This window comes from Laetiporus sulphureus (genome assembly GCF_001632365.1).
Source record: "Laetiporus sulphureus 93-53 unplaced genomic scaffold LAESUscaffold_20, whole genome shotgun sequence".
In the NCBI taxonomy this organism is placed as follows: Eukaryota; Fungi; Basidiomycota; class Agaricomycetes; order Polyporales; family Laetiporaceae; genus Laetiporus; species Laetiporus sulphureus.
Genome location: NW_024468529.1, coordinates 153,884 through 168,776, shown reverse-complemented (window position 1 = coordinate 168,776; position 14,893 = coordinate 153,884). Strand labels below are relative to the sequence as shown.

At 53.9% G+C, this 14,893-nt stretch overlaps 5 protein-coding genes across 5 annotated transcripts; 1 reads left to right on the top strand and 4 right to left on the bottom strand.

Moving 5' to 3' along the window:
• Positions 1-75: 75 nt before the first annotated feature.
• On the top strand, positions 76-2,695 carry LAESUDRAFT_743329 (DAHP synthetase). Its single transcript, XM_040911254.1, has 16 exons — positions 76-240; positions 303-337; positions 387-435; positions 489-587; positions 645-719; positions 779-867; positions 920-937; positions 990-1,034; positions 1,083-1,202; positions 1,256-1,393; positions 1,446-1,717; positions 1,781-1,842; positions 1,894-1,979; positions 2,042-2,258; positions 2,318-2,357; positions 2,417-2,695. Exons 1-16 carry the CDS (start codon positions 187-189, stop codon positions 2,521-2,523), a joined length of 1,506 nt encoding a protein of 501 aa, XP_040764198.1. The 5' UTR covers positions 76-186; the 3' UTR covers positions 2,524-2,695.
• Positions 2,696-3,619: 924 nt separating this feature from the next.
• Positions 3,620-4,583, bottom strand: LAESUDRAFT_759293 (eukaryotic translation initiation factor 1-like protein; the record flags this gene model as incomplete). The annotated part of the gene is made up of 6 exons (XM_040912580.1): positions 3,620-3,825; positions 3,925-3,994; positions 4,052-4,060; positions 4,120-4,241; positions 4,347-4,454; positions 4,511-4,583. The coding sequence occupies 6 exons, from the start codon at positions 4,581-4,583 to the stop codon at positions 3,620-3,622; spliced, it is 588 nt and encodes a 195-aa protein (XP_040764197.1).
• A 129-nt stretch (positions 4,584-4,712) lies between these two features.
• On the bottom strand, positions 4,713-7,901 carry LAESUDRAFT_179031 (uncharacterized protein). The gene is made up of 3 exons (XM_040901465.1): positions 6,902-7,901; positions 4,993-6,840; positions 4,713-4,935 (listed from the first exon to the last, which is right to left on the bottom strand). Exons 1-3 carry the CDS (start codon positions 7,745-7,747, stop codon positions 4,843-4,845), a joined length of 2,787 nt encoding a protein of 928 aa, XP_040764196.1. The 5' UTR covers positions 7,748-7,901; the 3' UTR covers positions 4,713-4,842.
• Positions 7,902-8,834: 933 nt separating this feature from the next.
• Positions 8,835-11,554, bottom strand: LAESUDRAFT_725892 (cytochrome P450). Its single transcript, XM_040908911.1, has 10 exons — positions 11,003-11,554; positions 10,927-10,944; positions 10,754-10,877; positions 10,500-10,682; positions 10,316-10,411; positions 10,085-10,257; positions 9,847-10,028; positions 9,552-9,792; positions 9,320-9,488; positions 8,835-9,261 (listed from the first exon to the last, which is right to left on the bottom strand). Exons 1-10 carry the CDS (start codon positions 11,389-11,391, stop codon positions 9,208-9,210), a joined length of 1,629 nt encoding a protein of 542 aa, XP_040764195.1. The 5' UTR covers positions 11,392-11,554; the 3' UTR covers positions 8,835-9,207.
• Positions 11,555-11,908: 354 nt separating this feature from the next.
• Positions 11,909-13,216, bottom strand: LAESUDRAFT_179335 (uncharacterized protein). Its single transcript, XM_040901466.1, has 4 exons — positions 13,163-13,216; positions 12,837-13,099; positions 12,682-12,738; positions 11,909-12,617 (listed from the first exon to the last, which is right to left on the bottom strand). Exons 2-4 carry the CDS (start codon positions 12,873-12,875, stop codon positions 12,117-12,119), a joined length of 597 nt encoding a protein of 198 aa, XP_040764194.1. The 5' UTR covers positions 12,876-13,099; positions 13,163-13,216; the 3' UTR covers positions 11,909-12,116.
• Positions 13,217-14,893: the final 1,677 nt, after the last annotated feature.

The window sequence follows — 14,893 nt, the reverse complement described above, 5'->3', positions numbered from 1 at the left end:
GGATCGTTTGCCGAGATCGTGCCGATCTATTTCAGGATTCTTGAGTCGAGTGGGACTCGACTTGAGTCTGAGACTCGGACACTTCTTCAATTTTCCTGACACACTACTCTCCTCGGTTGCTGCCTTTGCTCTTGTGCTTCCGCAATCTACTGTTCAATTTCTTGGGATTATTGAACCAAAACAATCATGTCGACTGACGCCTGGACTCCGAGCTCATGGAAGAGCAAACCCGCTGCTCAAGTATGCAGTGTCGTTATGCAGCCACACGGCATGTCGTTGACTCAGGTTTTGATGCATAACAGGATGTTGAATATCAAGACCAAGAGAAGCTAACAAAGTATGTCAATGCTGTTGTTATGTTGTTCCATTTTTTGACCTACTGTCAGAGTACTGAACAAAATCCGCACCTTGCCTCCATTAGTGACACCTTCTGAGGTGCGCGCAGAGTATCTACAGACGTATTTCCTGATAAAATCAGAACTCCACAGATTGAGCGACTTCGTCACAAGTTGAGCGAGGTGCAGCGGCATGAGGCTTTCCTTCTGCATGCAGGAGACTGTGCAGAGAGTTTCGATGCTTGCACTCATGTGAGCCACGCATTCCTCTTTTTTTTTTGTGACTCATTGACATTTAACGCCTAATAGGAAAACATATCCAACAAGATCGGACTGATACTGTCGTTCTCATTGATCCTCATCTGGGGTGCTCGCATGCCTGTGGTGGGTGTAGCCCGTGACGAATTTTCTCTGTTGAATTCAACTCATCTCCCCCAATATAGGTACGTATAGGACGTATCGCCGGTCAATATGCAAAGCCTCGGAGCAGCCCGACGGAGAAGATCGGTGACAGAGAAGTACTTAGTTTCCGGTACGTCCGATGCAGCAGTCTACAACGTAGACTCTTAGTCACATGAATACAGAGGTGATAATGTCAATGGGTAACACTCCGCTGCTTTCCCTGTCCTTGGCAGCTTACTGACAAGGTGACAGGCTAGATCCTCATGACCGAACACCCGATCCTGAGAGGCTATTAACGTAAGTCTGCTTGCTTTGAGTCGTGCAGTAGTTAGTGACTATTTGTAGTGCTTACTTCCACTCAACTACAACACTCAACTATGTCCGCGGCCTGCTCACCTCAGGGTTCGCTTCGCTGCACCACCCACGGGACTGGTCGCTCTCGCATGTACGATCGCCAGAACTACGGTAAGTGTCCCTCGCAATTTTCTTTAGCTATTAGGTCTAACGATCTTCTGTAGAGAAGAGTTTGAACGCATTACCGAAGGCCTATCTGACGCTCTTGACTTCACTCGAACGATCGGACTCGGCAGCCAGCACACGAGTTACGAGCAGGGTGGTGGCAGGGGCGTGCTGGGAGAGGCGGACTTCTTCACCAGGTATGTTGCCGCTTCAAATCGCGGTGCTCCCTTCACCTACACCAAGCCGCAGCCACGAAGGCCTCTTGTTGGACTTCGAAGAAGCGATGACGCGCGAATTCCCAATCCCGTCCTCCCTCTCCTCGACGCTCCACGATGACACACCCAGTGAGCCGCTCCCGCCGAACGTGTACTACAACACGTCCGCGCACTTCCTCTGGATCGGAGACAGGACGAGGCAGCTGAACGGCGCGCATGTTGAGTACTTCCGTGGGATCAGAAACCCAATCGGGATCAAGGTGGGACCTAGCATGGCTGCAGGCGAGCTCGTCCGGTTGCTCGACAGTGAGCTGTCATGGTCATGTATGCATGAATGATATGATTTGTTGATGATGGGTATGATGGTAGTTGTGAACCCGAACCGGGAAGCGGGCAAGGTCACGCTGATCACTCGCTATGGTGCGGCCAAGGTGAGCAGAATGCGCGAAAAGCCAGCGCATATATTGACAGAATATATGAAGATCGAGAGCCACCTAGCCGGCCACATCAAAGCTGTCCAGCAATGCGGACATCTCGTAGCCTGGATCTGCGATCCCATGCATGGCAAGTACGTTCCATGGTTCTCTTGCTTGAACCTTGAACACCCGACTGACGTGACACACCACGCAGCACACTGACATCCTCGAGTGGGCTCAAGACGCGCAACTTCGGCACAATCATCAGCGAGCTGACTGCGTGCATGCGCATCCACGCCGAGTGCGACTCGCGCATGAACGGCGTGAGCCTCGAGTTCACCGGGGAGCTGAGCGAGGATGGGTTCAGCGTCACCGAGTGCCTTGGGGGCAGCATGGAGCTGAGCGAGGAGCAATTGGGGCTGCGATACCAGGTGCGTTGTGGTGCGATGTATACAGGATGACAACCTTGACCTCGTCGCGTTCGATCCAGTCGTTCTGCGATCCTCGTCTGAACTTTGAACAATCGTTGGGTGAGTTTAATCGTAATTCCCGAGCGGTCGAGATGTGTATGCTGATCACATTTGGCCAGACGTCGCGTTCCTCATCTCAAACCATTACAACAGGAGGAGGGTCGGACGCAAACGTGCGGACAGCGACGTGCTCTATGCTGAGCTCGGTGGTCGCAAGTTCTCATGAGAGCTTCCTGCGCATTGTTTGCGCTACTTCATCCATCCTGAAGCGTCACAGCGCATGAATACAAAATACCTGGCACGTACAGTGTAAATGTGATCGTCAAATGTGGCCCACGTTTACATCCGACTGTGCACTCCATTGATAATTCGGAAACGAAAAATAATGCAATCTGCACGACGTGATAAGATATCATCCACGTCACTCCACGGTACCGCTCTGCTCGTAGAGCGGGACGTGCCTGCCTAAAAGGAGCGGGTAAACACAAATTTGCTTCACCAAGTCATAGGTTGCAAACAACCCTCACCCAGATAGCATCAAATGGGTGAGAGTCACCACGCAGTCGCGTATAGCAGTCTGGTACGGTGATCGCGAAGTTCTGGTACAGACTCGTTTTTGGCGTATCAGGGTGGTACGAGCTCTGTTGTAGAGGGTGCCGCCGACGCCATTTAGGGGATCGTATGAGGCGGAGTCGTTATTAGGGCAGTGATTTAGCCCAAGGACGACGGCAACTTGAAGCTCATCGCTGGTCGATCGCTCCATTAGATGCCTCTGAATCGTGTGGACCCTGAGACGGCGGTGGCAGGCCTCGAATGAAGGACACTGACCACGGCGGTCAAGCATGCGGCAGGTACATGTCGAGGCCAGTACGTACCAAGTGCGAATCCAATGAGCATCATTGGAACGATTAGTGCGGGACGCTCACATCCTCAACGGATTTGTTCACCCGTGATTGGTGCACATATGAGACGGAGGTCAAGACCCGCCGACCGCAGCACCTACACACCCTACATTGTGACGGCGTCATCTGCAATGTTCCCAAGAAAGCCTCAGGACGGATAAGTAACATTGCAGTCTCGGATCTGCGATCATGGGGCGCATGTCTTGAGCAGTTTGATGCGCAACGACGTACAATTTCCTACTAACTGAACTCCATTTGATCGCGTCATTACAAGCTGAGTATACATCCTATCACAATGACATGTTTCAGCATCACCCAATCTCATCACTAAGCCACTCACCAATCGTACACCATCGCCCCAAGCTTCTTCACACCAAAGGTACCCTCCCGCCCTTCAGCACCACCAAACTCACCGCATCTCTACTTCTTCTTCTCCTCCACCTCAACCACGTTCTCCTTCGGCACGCCCTTCAGCAACCCCACGCCCTCCTCGATCATCTCGACGATATCAACCGATACATCGCCCTGCACGACGATCTCGTCGAAGCCCTGGGTGTTCTTCGTGACGGATGCACCGGTCGCGAACTTTTGCGCGAAGAACTTGGCGGCTTTCTTGAGATCGACGTCTGCAGGTGATCAAGGAGGGATAGGGGAGGGGAAGGGGGGATACAAGCAGGTTCATGTCGACTCGGTGTAGATGAGAACACGGCCTTGTGCAGACGCACCGAACGCTTCCAATCCATGTATCGCAGTCACATATTTCCGTCTGTTGCGTTCTATTCGTTTGACCGTGACCTGAGAACGGACCATCCATCACTCCCAACTCCACCTACAACTCAATCATTGACTTACTTGTGATTTCTGTCGAGTGCGAAAAGTATCTCAAAAGTCGAAACGGATCGTTGCAAGCAGGGACGCACCATCTTCTTCTCCTTCTCCGCATTTGCCTTGGCCTCCGCCTTCTTCTCCTTCTTCGCCGTATCCTTGTCAATCTTAGACTGCGCTTCCAAGCTGAGCGTGCCCAGTTTCGCTTGCAAGGCCTCTGCACAGCACCGGATAGCAGATCAAATGCGCGCATACCACAAGAGGAGAGAAAGACGTGATCAACACCTCACAGAAGCAACGGGGCGCGACAAAGAGTACACACCTTCAGAGTAATACCTTGGGTATACATCCGGGTGCTCCTTCTCGAGCCATTCCTTGCACTTTGTCAAATGCGAACCAAATTCGCAGTACTCAACAGGGAACGTGCAGACTGTATCGCAGCTCAAGACAGTCAGCTTCCAAAGAAAAGCGGGAGCCTTTACTGACCTCCGCAATACAGGACTTGCACGGGTGCTATGGGTTGAGATGCAGATTCATTTGCACTCTCTGTAGATGCCATGGCGGTGGATGGATGCCCTTGCTCAACGTTCAACTCGCAATAGGTAGAATATAAGCGAGCGATTGAGCGGATGGGAGAGAGAGAGGAGAGAGCAGTCCAAGTCGAGTGCGATCAGTGAAATCTATACCCGAGCCATGCCCGAAGCAGACTCCCTAGTTCAAACAGGACCCTCGAATACAAAGTCTAACCCAGTCAAAGAACATGCAAGACAGCTCTTCCAGTGGGAATACATCATCAGTGCGTATAAATTATTGTCTGTCTATTGCTTGAAAGCGTTCCAAGCGTCATTCAAAGATCCAAACACCCCATTGGCAATCATCCTCTGCTCTAGCGTCGTATTATTCACATTCAGCTACAAACGACAAAAGTCAGCATCACCAACAAAAACGAGGACTTTAAACGCACGCGCCTTATCCGGATGCAGCTTCGCGATCGCCTTCGTATACCTAACCTTCACCTGCGCCGGCGTCACCAGCTCGTGCATCCCGACCTTCTGCCACTCAAGCTCTGGCCACAGCACCATGTCCAGGCTGGCGATGAGAGCGCGTATGTTGCTCTCCTTCCCATTCTTCCACGCCACGAGCCTCGCATCCACCACGTCCTTCAGATCGAGCCGCGCCTGGTCCTCCGCCTCCGCCACCCGGTTCGCCTCGCGCACCCTATTGAGCGCCTCAGTGGGCACAGAAACTCGCGGCGGCTTTGCAAAATGAGGAGCGGGTTTCGGATTCGAGCGAGATGCGGACGATCCAGCTGTGCCAGTCGACGCGGGAGCGTGCGCATCCCCGTTTGCGTTGGCCGCCAACATCTTCTTGCATCTCCCAACACCCTTGACGGCCTCCACCCTCACCTTCCCCGCAAACTCCACCCCCGCAACCGCCTCCCAATCCTTCCTCGCCTCCTCCCACCTCTCCCGCCCCTCATACGCCTCCGCCCTCCTCCACAGCGCCTTCACAAGCCCCTCGCCCAAATCCACCCCCGCGCCCTCCTCCTCCCTCTCCACCCTCCTCTCCCTCTCCGGCCTATACCCCATGCCCACAATCTCCACCACCGCCGAGCAATCCTCGATCGCGCCCGCATAGTCGCCGATCTTGTTCCGCGCGAGCGCGCGATTGTTGTACAGAGGCACGAGCAGGAGGTGCGCCGCGGGCAGCGCGGCGATCGCGCGCGAGTAGAGCGTCTCGGCCTCTGCGTACCGCCCGAGCTTGAACATCTCTGTGCCCGCGGCTTTGTGCTTCGCGGAGGCGGCGATGGCTGCGGGCGACGCGGGAACGGTCTTGCGCGTGATGAGCGGGATGGGGGAGGGCGTGCGTGGCGGGGCTGGAGCCGTGAATATGGACACGGACGAGGAGGCGACAGGCTCGGTGGGTGTTGCTACCTGACTGCGCGCAGGCGTTTTCCGCCGGAATGGAGAGCTGTATACGGCTGTCATCTCATCTGAAATGAGATTCCCCGCCTTGAACGCAGCCGCCCTCGACATCTGAGGCTCTTGCTCACGCGGCGGAGACCGACGAGTCCGCGTCTTCGGCTTCGGTGGGAGCACCTCCTCTCCATGCTCATGACTGTCTTCGAACCCAGCACTCGCCCCGTTCGCCCACCCCTCCTCGTGCTCCGCACCATCCGCCACTTCCTGCATCCACCGCGGTCGCCTACTCCTGCTCGCCGCTGCCTCCGTCCTTGCTACAGCTGCGCGCTCCTCATACGCGCGCAGCGCCTTCTCCTTGCCTTCCTTCCAAAATGCGTTCGCGCGATTGAACATGCTTATCCCAATCTCGCTTGCCTGAGCGAGCAGCTTGTCTGCTTGTTCTTGTATGTTGCGTTGCGCCTCGCTTGGGCCGCCGGAAGGGGAGGCGTCGGCGCGATTGGAAGGCTCGCGGGTGCGGGAGGGCGGAGCGCCGTTACGCGGTTGAGTTCGAGAACGGGTAGGCCCGCGTACAGGCGTTGCAGAGGTAGGACTTTGATGATCCTCGTCAGACGAGTAATAGCGGTCGTAGCCAGGTTCGCGCTGGGCAGTCTGTCTTCCCTGGGACGGTCGGTCTGGAGGAGGAGTCTCTGACCCTGCTCCGTTTGAAAGTAGTGTCTCCAGTGCTGCCTGCACGTCGAGTCCCGTATCTGTTGCGGCAAGTGCGATCCGAGCTTGTTGTATTGAGAAGCCCATTTCGACGATCTGGCCGAGGATATGTGGAGGTGGTGATACGGCTCGAGATGGTGGGCCTGATTTGGAAGACTGAGCGGAGGCGGTAATGGAGGCAGGCCGACTCTGAGAGAAGAAATGCACATATCTCAATAGTGAGGAGCACGACTGAACGGAGAGGGCATACCGGTTGTGATCGCTCAGTAACAGGCTTACCGAGCTCTCCGAGTATGTCATCCTCGGTATCGGAAGTGTCATCGAGCAGCCCATCTTCCCGCTCACCAAAGTCAAAGTCTCCTGGCGTATTAGACCGCAATGGCTCAGGCGAATGCCTAGAAGCTTGCACAGCAGACGGAGACGTGAACTCGTCCAGATCTAGCAAAGACTGTGACTGCTGCAAGGGAGTAGGCTTCGGCGACGCTGGCTGAGAGACGAATTCTTCCAGACCCCAGTTATCCTGCGGAGGAGCGGCGGGCTTGCTAGGCGCAGACGACGTAGAGGGTGCGAGGTCGAAAGCCCAGTCATCGCCCTTGCTCTGTGTGGGCGTAAGAGCGGACGCAGGTCTTGCGGACGAGGAATTTCCTAACGAATCTAGCCCTGCCCACGCAGTAGCCTGCTGCTTAGCCACCAGCTGCTGTCGTTGCAACTGCTCCCTCCGCTCCCTCTCCGCCTGCGCCGCCCGCTCAGCAATCGTCATCTTCGTATTGTCCGCATTCGAGCCAGGCGGGAGCGCGTCCCTGAACAAGCCGCTAAACGCATCGTTCCCCGCACTAGCAGCCTTCTGAACCGGTTTAGCGGACAGGCTGGACGAAGACACGTTAGCTCTGAGCGATAGTGAGGACTTCATCGACCCGCCGGTCGCCATCGGGGTATTCGAGCGGGTCGACCCTGCGGACGCTAGCATCGTAAAGGCATCATGCTGCGGCTTTGCAGTAACTGGCGATGCGCCTGCGAGGGAGCCGAGCTTGCGCGGAGGCTCCGCGGGCTTGGATGCTCCAGTCGAATTCCAGAGCTCAGCGAAGGAGTCGCTCATAGCAGAAGTTGAGACGAAAATATAGGCCAGCTATACGGCGAGATGCAGAGGGAGTATATAATGCTGGCCCTGCGGTACGTCTCGCTTTTGGGCGAGCGTTGGAGTGGCCGGAGTAAGCGCTGAACCGCCGGAGACCGCACGCGTCCCGAACTCTGATCGATCGTCGCCAACCATCAACTTTTCATTCACAACTACAATCCCGGTTGCGTGTACATTATTCACATCTGAATCCCTGGTGCTAGCTAGCGAGCCTGTGCTACATCGACTCTGCAATATTAACTTGCATCGAATTCGAAACAAGGCGGAATCCACCGCGGTTTCAGCCAAGCGCCCTCACGGTGCGAAGTGGTCAGTAATAATTATTCTCAGCGTTACTTGATACTGAGTCATCACCATGCGGCGGAACGAGCAGAGGCATTCAATCTCGACAAGAACAGCTACAAGGAGAAACGACATCAACTCATCGCACCAAGACATAACGCAAGGCATAACAAACCCCACGCGCCGTTCATATCCCAGACGCTGTATCACTATAGGGCACAGACTTCATGTACGTTTCCACGTCCACAAGCCCCAAGTGATAGTCCTAATATCTTCCCTGGGACGGCTTCCTCGACGGGTCCGGAGCCATCCCCACCAGCCGACTAAGAGCGCCGAGCGGTGATCGCTGCCGGCATGACTCGCTGGTCGCTTCGGCGTGTGGTCCATTTACGGTCCCAGGTTAAGACTCACCTTCTGCTAGCTCATCTGAGAATAAGCAGTCACAAAAGACTTGGAGGTGATATACTATCAACTGGCTCTCACCTGGGATCTTTGATGATTGACTTGAATAGATCTAAATGCATCCCGGAAGGGCTTAGCATTTGCGAGCTTGTTTGATGACGAGTACACCGTTCAATTGCGTCTCGGCTATCATAGAACGGCTATCGGCTGAATTCTTCTAACGTTCCTGTAATGTAGCGATTCTCAAGGCGATGTGCACATTCTCGGGCAGAGGTGCGCCATGTGGTGTGCGCGGTTGAAGATTATCGCTGTGGCCGGCCCTGAGTTCATTTTGAAGATAACATTCTCAACATTCATATCTTGTGGCAGGTATCGCATTGCATGATAATCAACGGTAATGACATGTCAATTACGTACAGTAAAGACTCGATCTCCCTTTGTCCTCCCTTGCTTCCTGCCCGGAGCATCCATCTTCATCTTGCATCTAGGAAGCTCTTCCTTTCCACGTAAAGGGTTGCAATGCGCTCGAACTATACAAAGCATACACAGGACAACATCTACGACAATGACGATAACAGGGAGGATTATTGATAACAATAAACGCACAGCGACGCAGAGCGAAGAGCATCAGGATAACAATTAGGATACGCGTACCAAGAAGGAGATTGCTGGATTCGGTACCAAAGCTTTAGTGTAAAAGGTATCATAGTAGAGCGCATGGCAGACGATGCCAATTATTACTTGCGAGCGGTGAAAACCAGCTTGCACTCTTTGGAAGCTGGGAATAGGACCTGTGTAGAGACGATGTCGTGCATCAAAAGACGAAGAGAGTGATTGGTGTCGACTTACGAAGGCGTCACGCATCTCCATAGTCATTTCGTTCGTTTCCGATGCGTTCGCAGAGATGTCGAAGTTACTGGCGATTGCGGCGAGCACAATGCGCAACATCATCTGAGCGAGGTTCTGCCCACCACAGACCCGCGTGCCAACACCGAATGGCATCATATACTGGCTCATCCTATGCAGCGGTGAACTATTGTCAGATGATGACCATCGCGACATCCTCGTACCGACCACATACCTGCCGAGTCTCTCTTCCTCTCCCTCGATACCGTCAATAGGTAGCCATCTCTCGGGCAAGAATGTTTCCGGGCTTGGGAACACATCTGCATCACGGTGCATGCTCCAAGACTGAGTGGAGACGATCGTTCCAGGAGGCAAAGCGTAGCCCATGAGATCGAACGAGTCGTCGACATTTGATGCCGTTGTTGAGGCAACGACACGCTCAAGGAGGGATGGGGCTGCCCCATATAGCCGAAGGCCTACCAGATAACATGAGACACGCCAGAGAGTAGCAACGATTTATTATGGCGTACCTTCTTTGATGAACGCATTCAGGAAAGGCAGCTTAGTGAGCAGAGAACAGTCTGGGATTACTCTACGATCGGGCATCGCTTCATCTAGCTCGCTTTGCAGCCGCTTCATGACGTCCGAGCGACGGCTGAGTTCCCAGAACAGGTAGGAGAACGTGGTTGATGCAGTGTCCACCCCCGCGACGCTACATGATCGTTTTGTCAGTTGGCGAAAAATAATCGTGTACTACACAACACATACAGGTGACCCATCCCCTCCGAGATGATGTCGCGATCCGGCATGCTTTCGTTCGTTGAGAAGATCCTGTATCGCAGCATGCGCTGCAATAAAGGGATCTTTTCGGGATCAGCTTCGCCAACTACTGGACCGGCTTGGATCTTCGCGCGCATCTCATACAGACGTCCACCGACGAACTATGGGTACCAGGCAGTTAGATCACCGCTGAAAGAGAAGAAGGAAATGGTCAACTACCTGAGCCATGATCCTGTCAGAATCACAAACTTGACGCCAGCGCTCGTTCGGAATTCGGCATACGAAATTCCATGCCCAGGTAGGAACGGCGCTACGCTGATAATATACACGAGGACGCATGCACGAGTTGATACATACACGCATGACAGTCAGTTCGCGCAAAGTGTACGGGAGTTTTGCCTACCAGAATGCCTCGCTTCGGGAAGTCGTAAACCGCAGTCGCAAGCGGATCCTGAACATTACGAGCCCAATTATCCAAGGAACCTCCACGAGAGCCGAAGATGGTGGTGCCAATGACGTCGACCATGAGATGCCGGAATAGATCAAGACAATCTACGGAGGCCTTGGCCGACATGCTGGAGAGGGTCTAAAGAAGGTACATCAGCACTAGCTTTGAGGATCGATAGCAACGATGATTTGGTATTGAGGAGGACGTACATCCACGAGCTTGAGAGAATAGTCGTGCAATTCAGGTTGGAATAGAGCGAGATTGGAAGTCGTATAGTGAGGAGCGTAGGCCTTCCGACGGACAGCATGCTGTGCGTTCGGAAGCGTGGTCATGCTAGCACGTCAAGTTAGCGTATACACTGGAACTCTTAATTAGACCTTACGCATGATCGTTATTGTTCCTGCAACGCATGAAAGTGAGATGGAGGAGCTCAATATAGCGGTGGACATTTGACATACGTGAGAAGGCTCTTGTAGTACGTGCTCTTGTCGAACTTGTGCACGCAATAGACGCTCTTGGTGGCAGTGAGATCACAGAAGACGACTTTGTTCGGGCCGACTCGCACGACAGGTCCATAACGCTCAAAGAGAGATTGCACGGTCTTGCATTGCTGTAGACGGACAACGTGCGTGGTGATCCAGAAGTCAGACACGGCAGCATACCAGGGACCAGGGAGCGCAGCGAGGGGAGAAAAGAAGGACTGGTAGACTGCAGAAGCTGCGAGGTAGACGAGGAAGGTGGTTATCGCGACGGAGAGTAAGGTGGAGGGGCTGGCGGTGAGGAGGGCTCTGGAGATGGGAAGAGGCGTCTCGGAGTCGAGAATGCTGATGGTGATTGCGGATTCCATTGAGATATGATCGTGAAGTGTCGGAGAGAGTGCGGTGAGTTGCGTGCGCACAGGAGATGGCGTGGGTGGGTTCCGTTCCGATAAAGGGCGAGTTAGCAGGGCTGTCTGAAGAAAGTGACCAAGACAGGAAACCAAGAAACCCTGCTTATCGCGGCGAGGGTACGGAACGGCGGGGTGGTGGAAGAAAGAGGAAAGGGGGCACGCTGGAGAAAAACATGTCGCGAGCTGGTATATATACGCCCCATCGTGGCGCTTCTGGCGTCGAGTGTCGAGGACGGCCTGTCTGCGGCCATGCGCGAGAGCGCACATCACGGGTCCGTGAAGAACACGAAGTATCTCCAGATATGGCAGGAGTGCTGCTGGAAATGGCAGGAGGGCGTGGCGAAAGTGGCAGGGAGGTTCTCATCTTTGTGCCGGATCGCCGGTCGCCTGGTTTGGCCGTTCCTACGGTCAATTCCATAGTTCTAGATCACCGACGCCACCGCTCGCCCGTGCGCGCTTCGGGAAAAGTCATCAAAAAAACTGTAAAGATCACGTATACGCGCACCTCTCGTCCGAGCCGCAGAGCGCAACGTCCGTCGAGGAGGCGTCTCCGATGGAAATGTTGACCGACGACAAAGCAATCCAGCACGCGCCACGATCACTGACGTCCCGGAGACCAAAGAGCGCATCAATTTGACTTGCTGTCGACGGACTTGCCTGGACGCGTCCGTGCTCTGTCGCGCCTATCGCGACGACTGCATCTTGGATGTCGCCGCCAACGTGTCCGACCCATGTTCGGTCCTTGCGCAGCACGAAGATCGAGCGCTCTTCTGTTCGTCCCCACTGTCCTTTGAAATGTCTTGGGGATCAGCGCTGACGGGCTCCGCACATCGGTAGCGCTGGCAACCCGCCGCTGCACTTCCACGCAAGCCAAGGAGATGTCTTCGCACGGCATCCGCGTCGGCAATGACAACGCCTGTGGCCCCAACTTTGTCCGCCGGTGGCATTACATAATTTGGATCCAGCTCCATAGTCGTGCACGTTAGGCCGAATTTAGCGCACAGCCTGAAGCAAACAACGACATTCCTAGAATCCCAGATCACAAGCCTGCAAACAACAAGAAACTCCTCTTCTCTTTTCAAAGATCCCCCCGCGGATGTTGGATAAATAACTTGATCCCAACGCCACCACTCACATGCACAGCACCGTTCCGACAAAGACGCAGACATCTGAAGGTGATCAAACTTGAGGCACATACGTCAACGCCCATTCATCCCCAATTCAGAACATGCACAACTCGATACGTACCATGACGATATCAACCCAGCATTCTTGATCATGATCTGCGCAAAATACATCACGACGCTGGTAGATCGTCGTACGGACGGATTCATGGGTCCCAGTCAATAGTTAATATTCAATACCCAACCGTCATCTTACTCAACGGAATAGTGACAACTTACTGTCATATATATGGGCGGAACCTTTCCACCCGAGAGCATACCGACTGACACATCATTTGTTGTGTGTCATCGCGTTCATGCATCGACTCGGCCGCTAAATCCGTATCACTGTCAAAACACCCGCATAGCACGGACTGCCAGCTCATCGCCCATCAGAATGAGCACAGGGCCCGCGGACGCGAAGCTCCTTCAATATCGCGATGGTGTCCCGATAACGATCCAATGACACGCTGGAGATGCCCGCTGTCGAGCCACGCATGCTGCTGAACAATAGAATGGATAGGCGACGTCAGAAAGCATTTAAAAAAGAGCGAAGTGGAATGCACTTGGGATCCGACAGGCGGAAAAATCGCGCGCGGACTCGGAGCCGTGCCGACGCACGGTCGGAATGTATCACCGGCAGTTGAGCGCCCTTCAGCACATGCAAGCATGACTGCACAAGAAGTCGAAAATATTTCCGCTGACCCGTCATAACATCGTGTCAGGCCAGAGCAAGACGAGATCCGGAAACCCCGCATGTAATGCCAAGGTAAGTGGACACATCCTTGAAAACTAATGCTCGAGGCTCACCGATGTCACGGAACAACTTCCAATGCGGTGACATCTGCGTGCCGCGCCGCTGAAGCCAGTGTCACATTTCGCGGGCGGGAGGCTCCCCGACCCGCATGATCACCGGGACCGGTATGTAACCAAGAGGAGCAAGCCCAGCATGTCGATGGATGCAACAACAGACTTCCCTTCCGTCCTGAAAGCCTGTATGCTGATGACATGAGCAAATCAGATGCAATGGCTGTTCCACGCTGCGACATAACGGCATCCGTCAGCATATATACAGCAGACAGCGAGCCATGGCTCATTTACGCACCTGCCAGTTTGAAGGAGGTCCGGAAGGGCGGAGATCAGAGCTCGGAACTGCCAGAAATTACAGCGATGTAATCGCGAAGCCGTCTAATAGCCTCTATCCGACGTCGGAAGTCAAGTTTGAATGCATGCAAGAGCCAGGCCAGGCATCGAGAACATTCTCGCAAATAGTCAACACCTGCCAGAAGCATGTCAGAACCGTCTGCACGTTTGCGATATGGTCGAAAGCGACACTGGCGTCAGACAAATATATCCGGAGCGTTCCCGCGGAGGTTGAAGGAATTGTCTCGGCTGCCCACGGGAGACGATACTGGGGATGCCCGATGTCCGAACGCGACTTCTCCGATGTACGTATGCTGAGCAGAGTAGTCATGTAACCCAGCTGGCTAGACAGTGACTTCGCGATTTTCTCTACGCAGCCAGTGTCCAGACAAAATGAGTAATATGGAGCAATAGATTAACTTGCTTCTAATAAGCAATGATGCGCGCACCAAAGACAGTGTAAGCATCTCTGAGCCTCCTCATCCTCGGACTTAACACATCAACGGTCCGACTCGCAACTTCGCATCACCTGCACACCGAGAAGGTAAGCCAAGTCACCAAAATAACAGGCCCGCGGACCTGAGAAGCCATCCGCACTACCCCTGATGGGATCGCGATATAGTCCCGATAACGATGATCCTAGTACGACAGACGTTCGCTGTCAGCGCGCAGGTTCTTGCCGGAACAATATAGTCGATTATTGGCTGATCGGAGAGAAAGTCGCAAAGACGTTCTTGGGTACGGTCGGATCGTCCGCGGGAGGGGAGATGCGAACTCACACGGACGTTCTGACGGTGTTCATTAGTGTCAGCGGTAAACGTATCGGATAGCTGTCAACTACTCATCTGGGGTTATGAGTTTCGATTCGGCCTACTATCTTGTGACATCAGAGTCCAGACTGATCATCCAGAGCACACAATCTGAGAAACGAAGACCCCTTAACACACGCACAAACGTCCTGAATGTATTCATCAGTCGGATAAGCGTATCGGAAGGTGTCAACTGCTCACATTCTGCCAAGGGCATCCCTCCAACTTCTCTCTCGGAACAGCAGACCAAGTACTCGAAACGCTACATTGAAGAAGGGATTTAAGTCATGAAAGGCGAGGGATACACGGCCCGTTCACAGTGGCGGACACGTCTCAGAATACCTG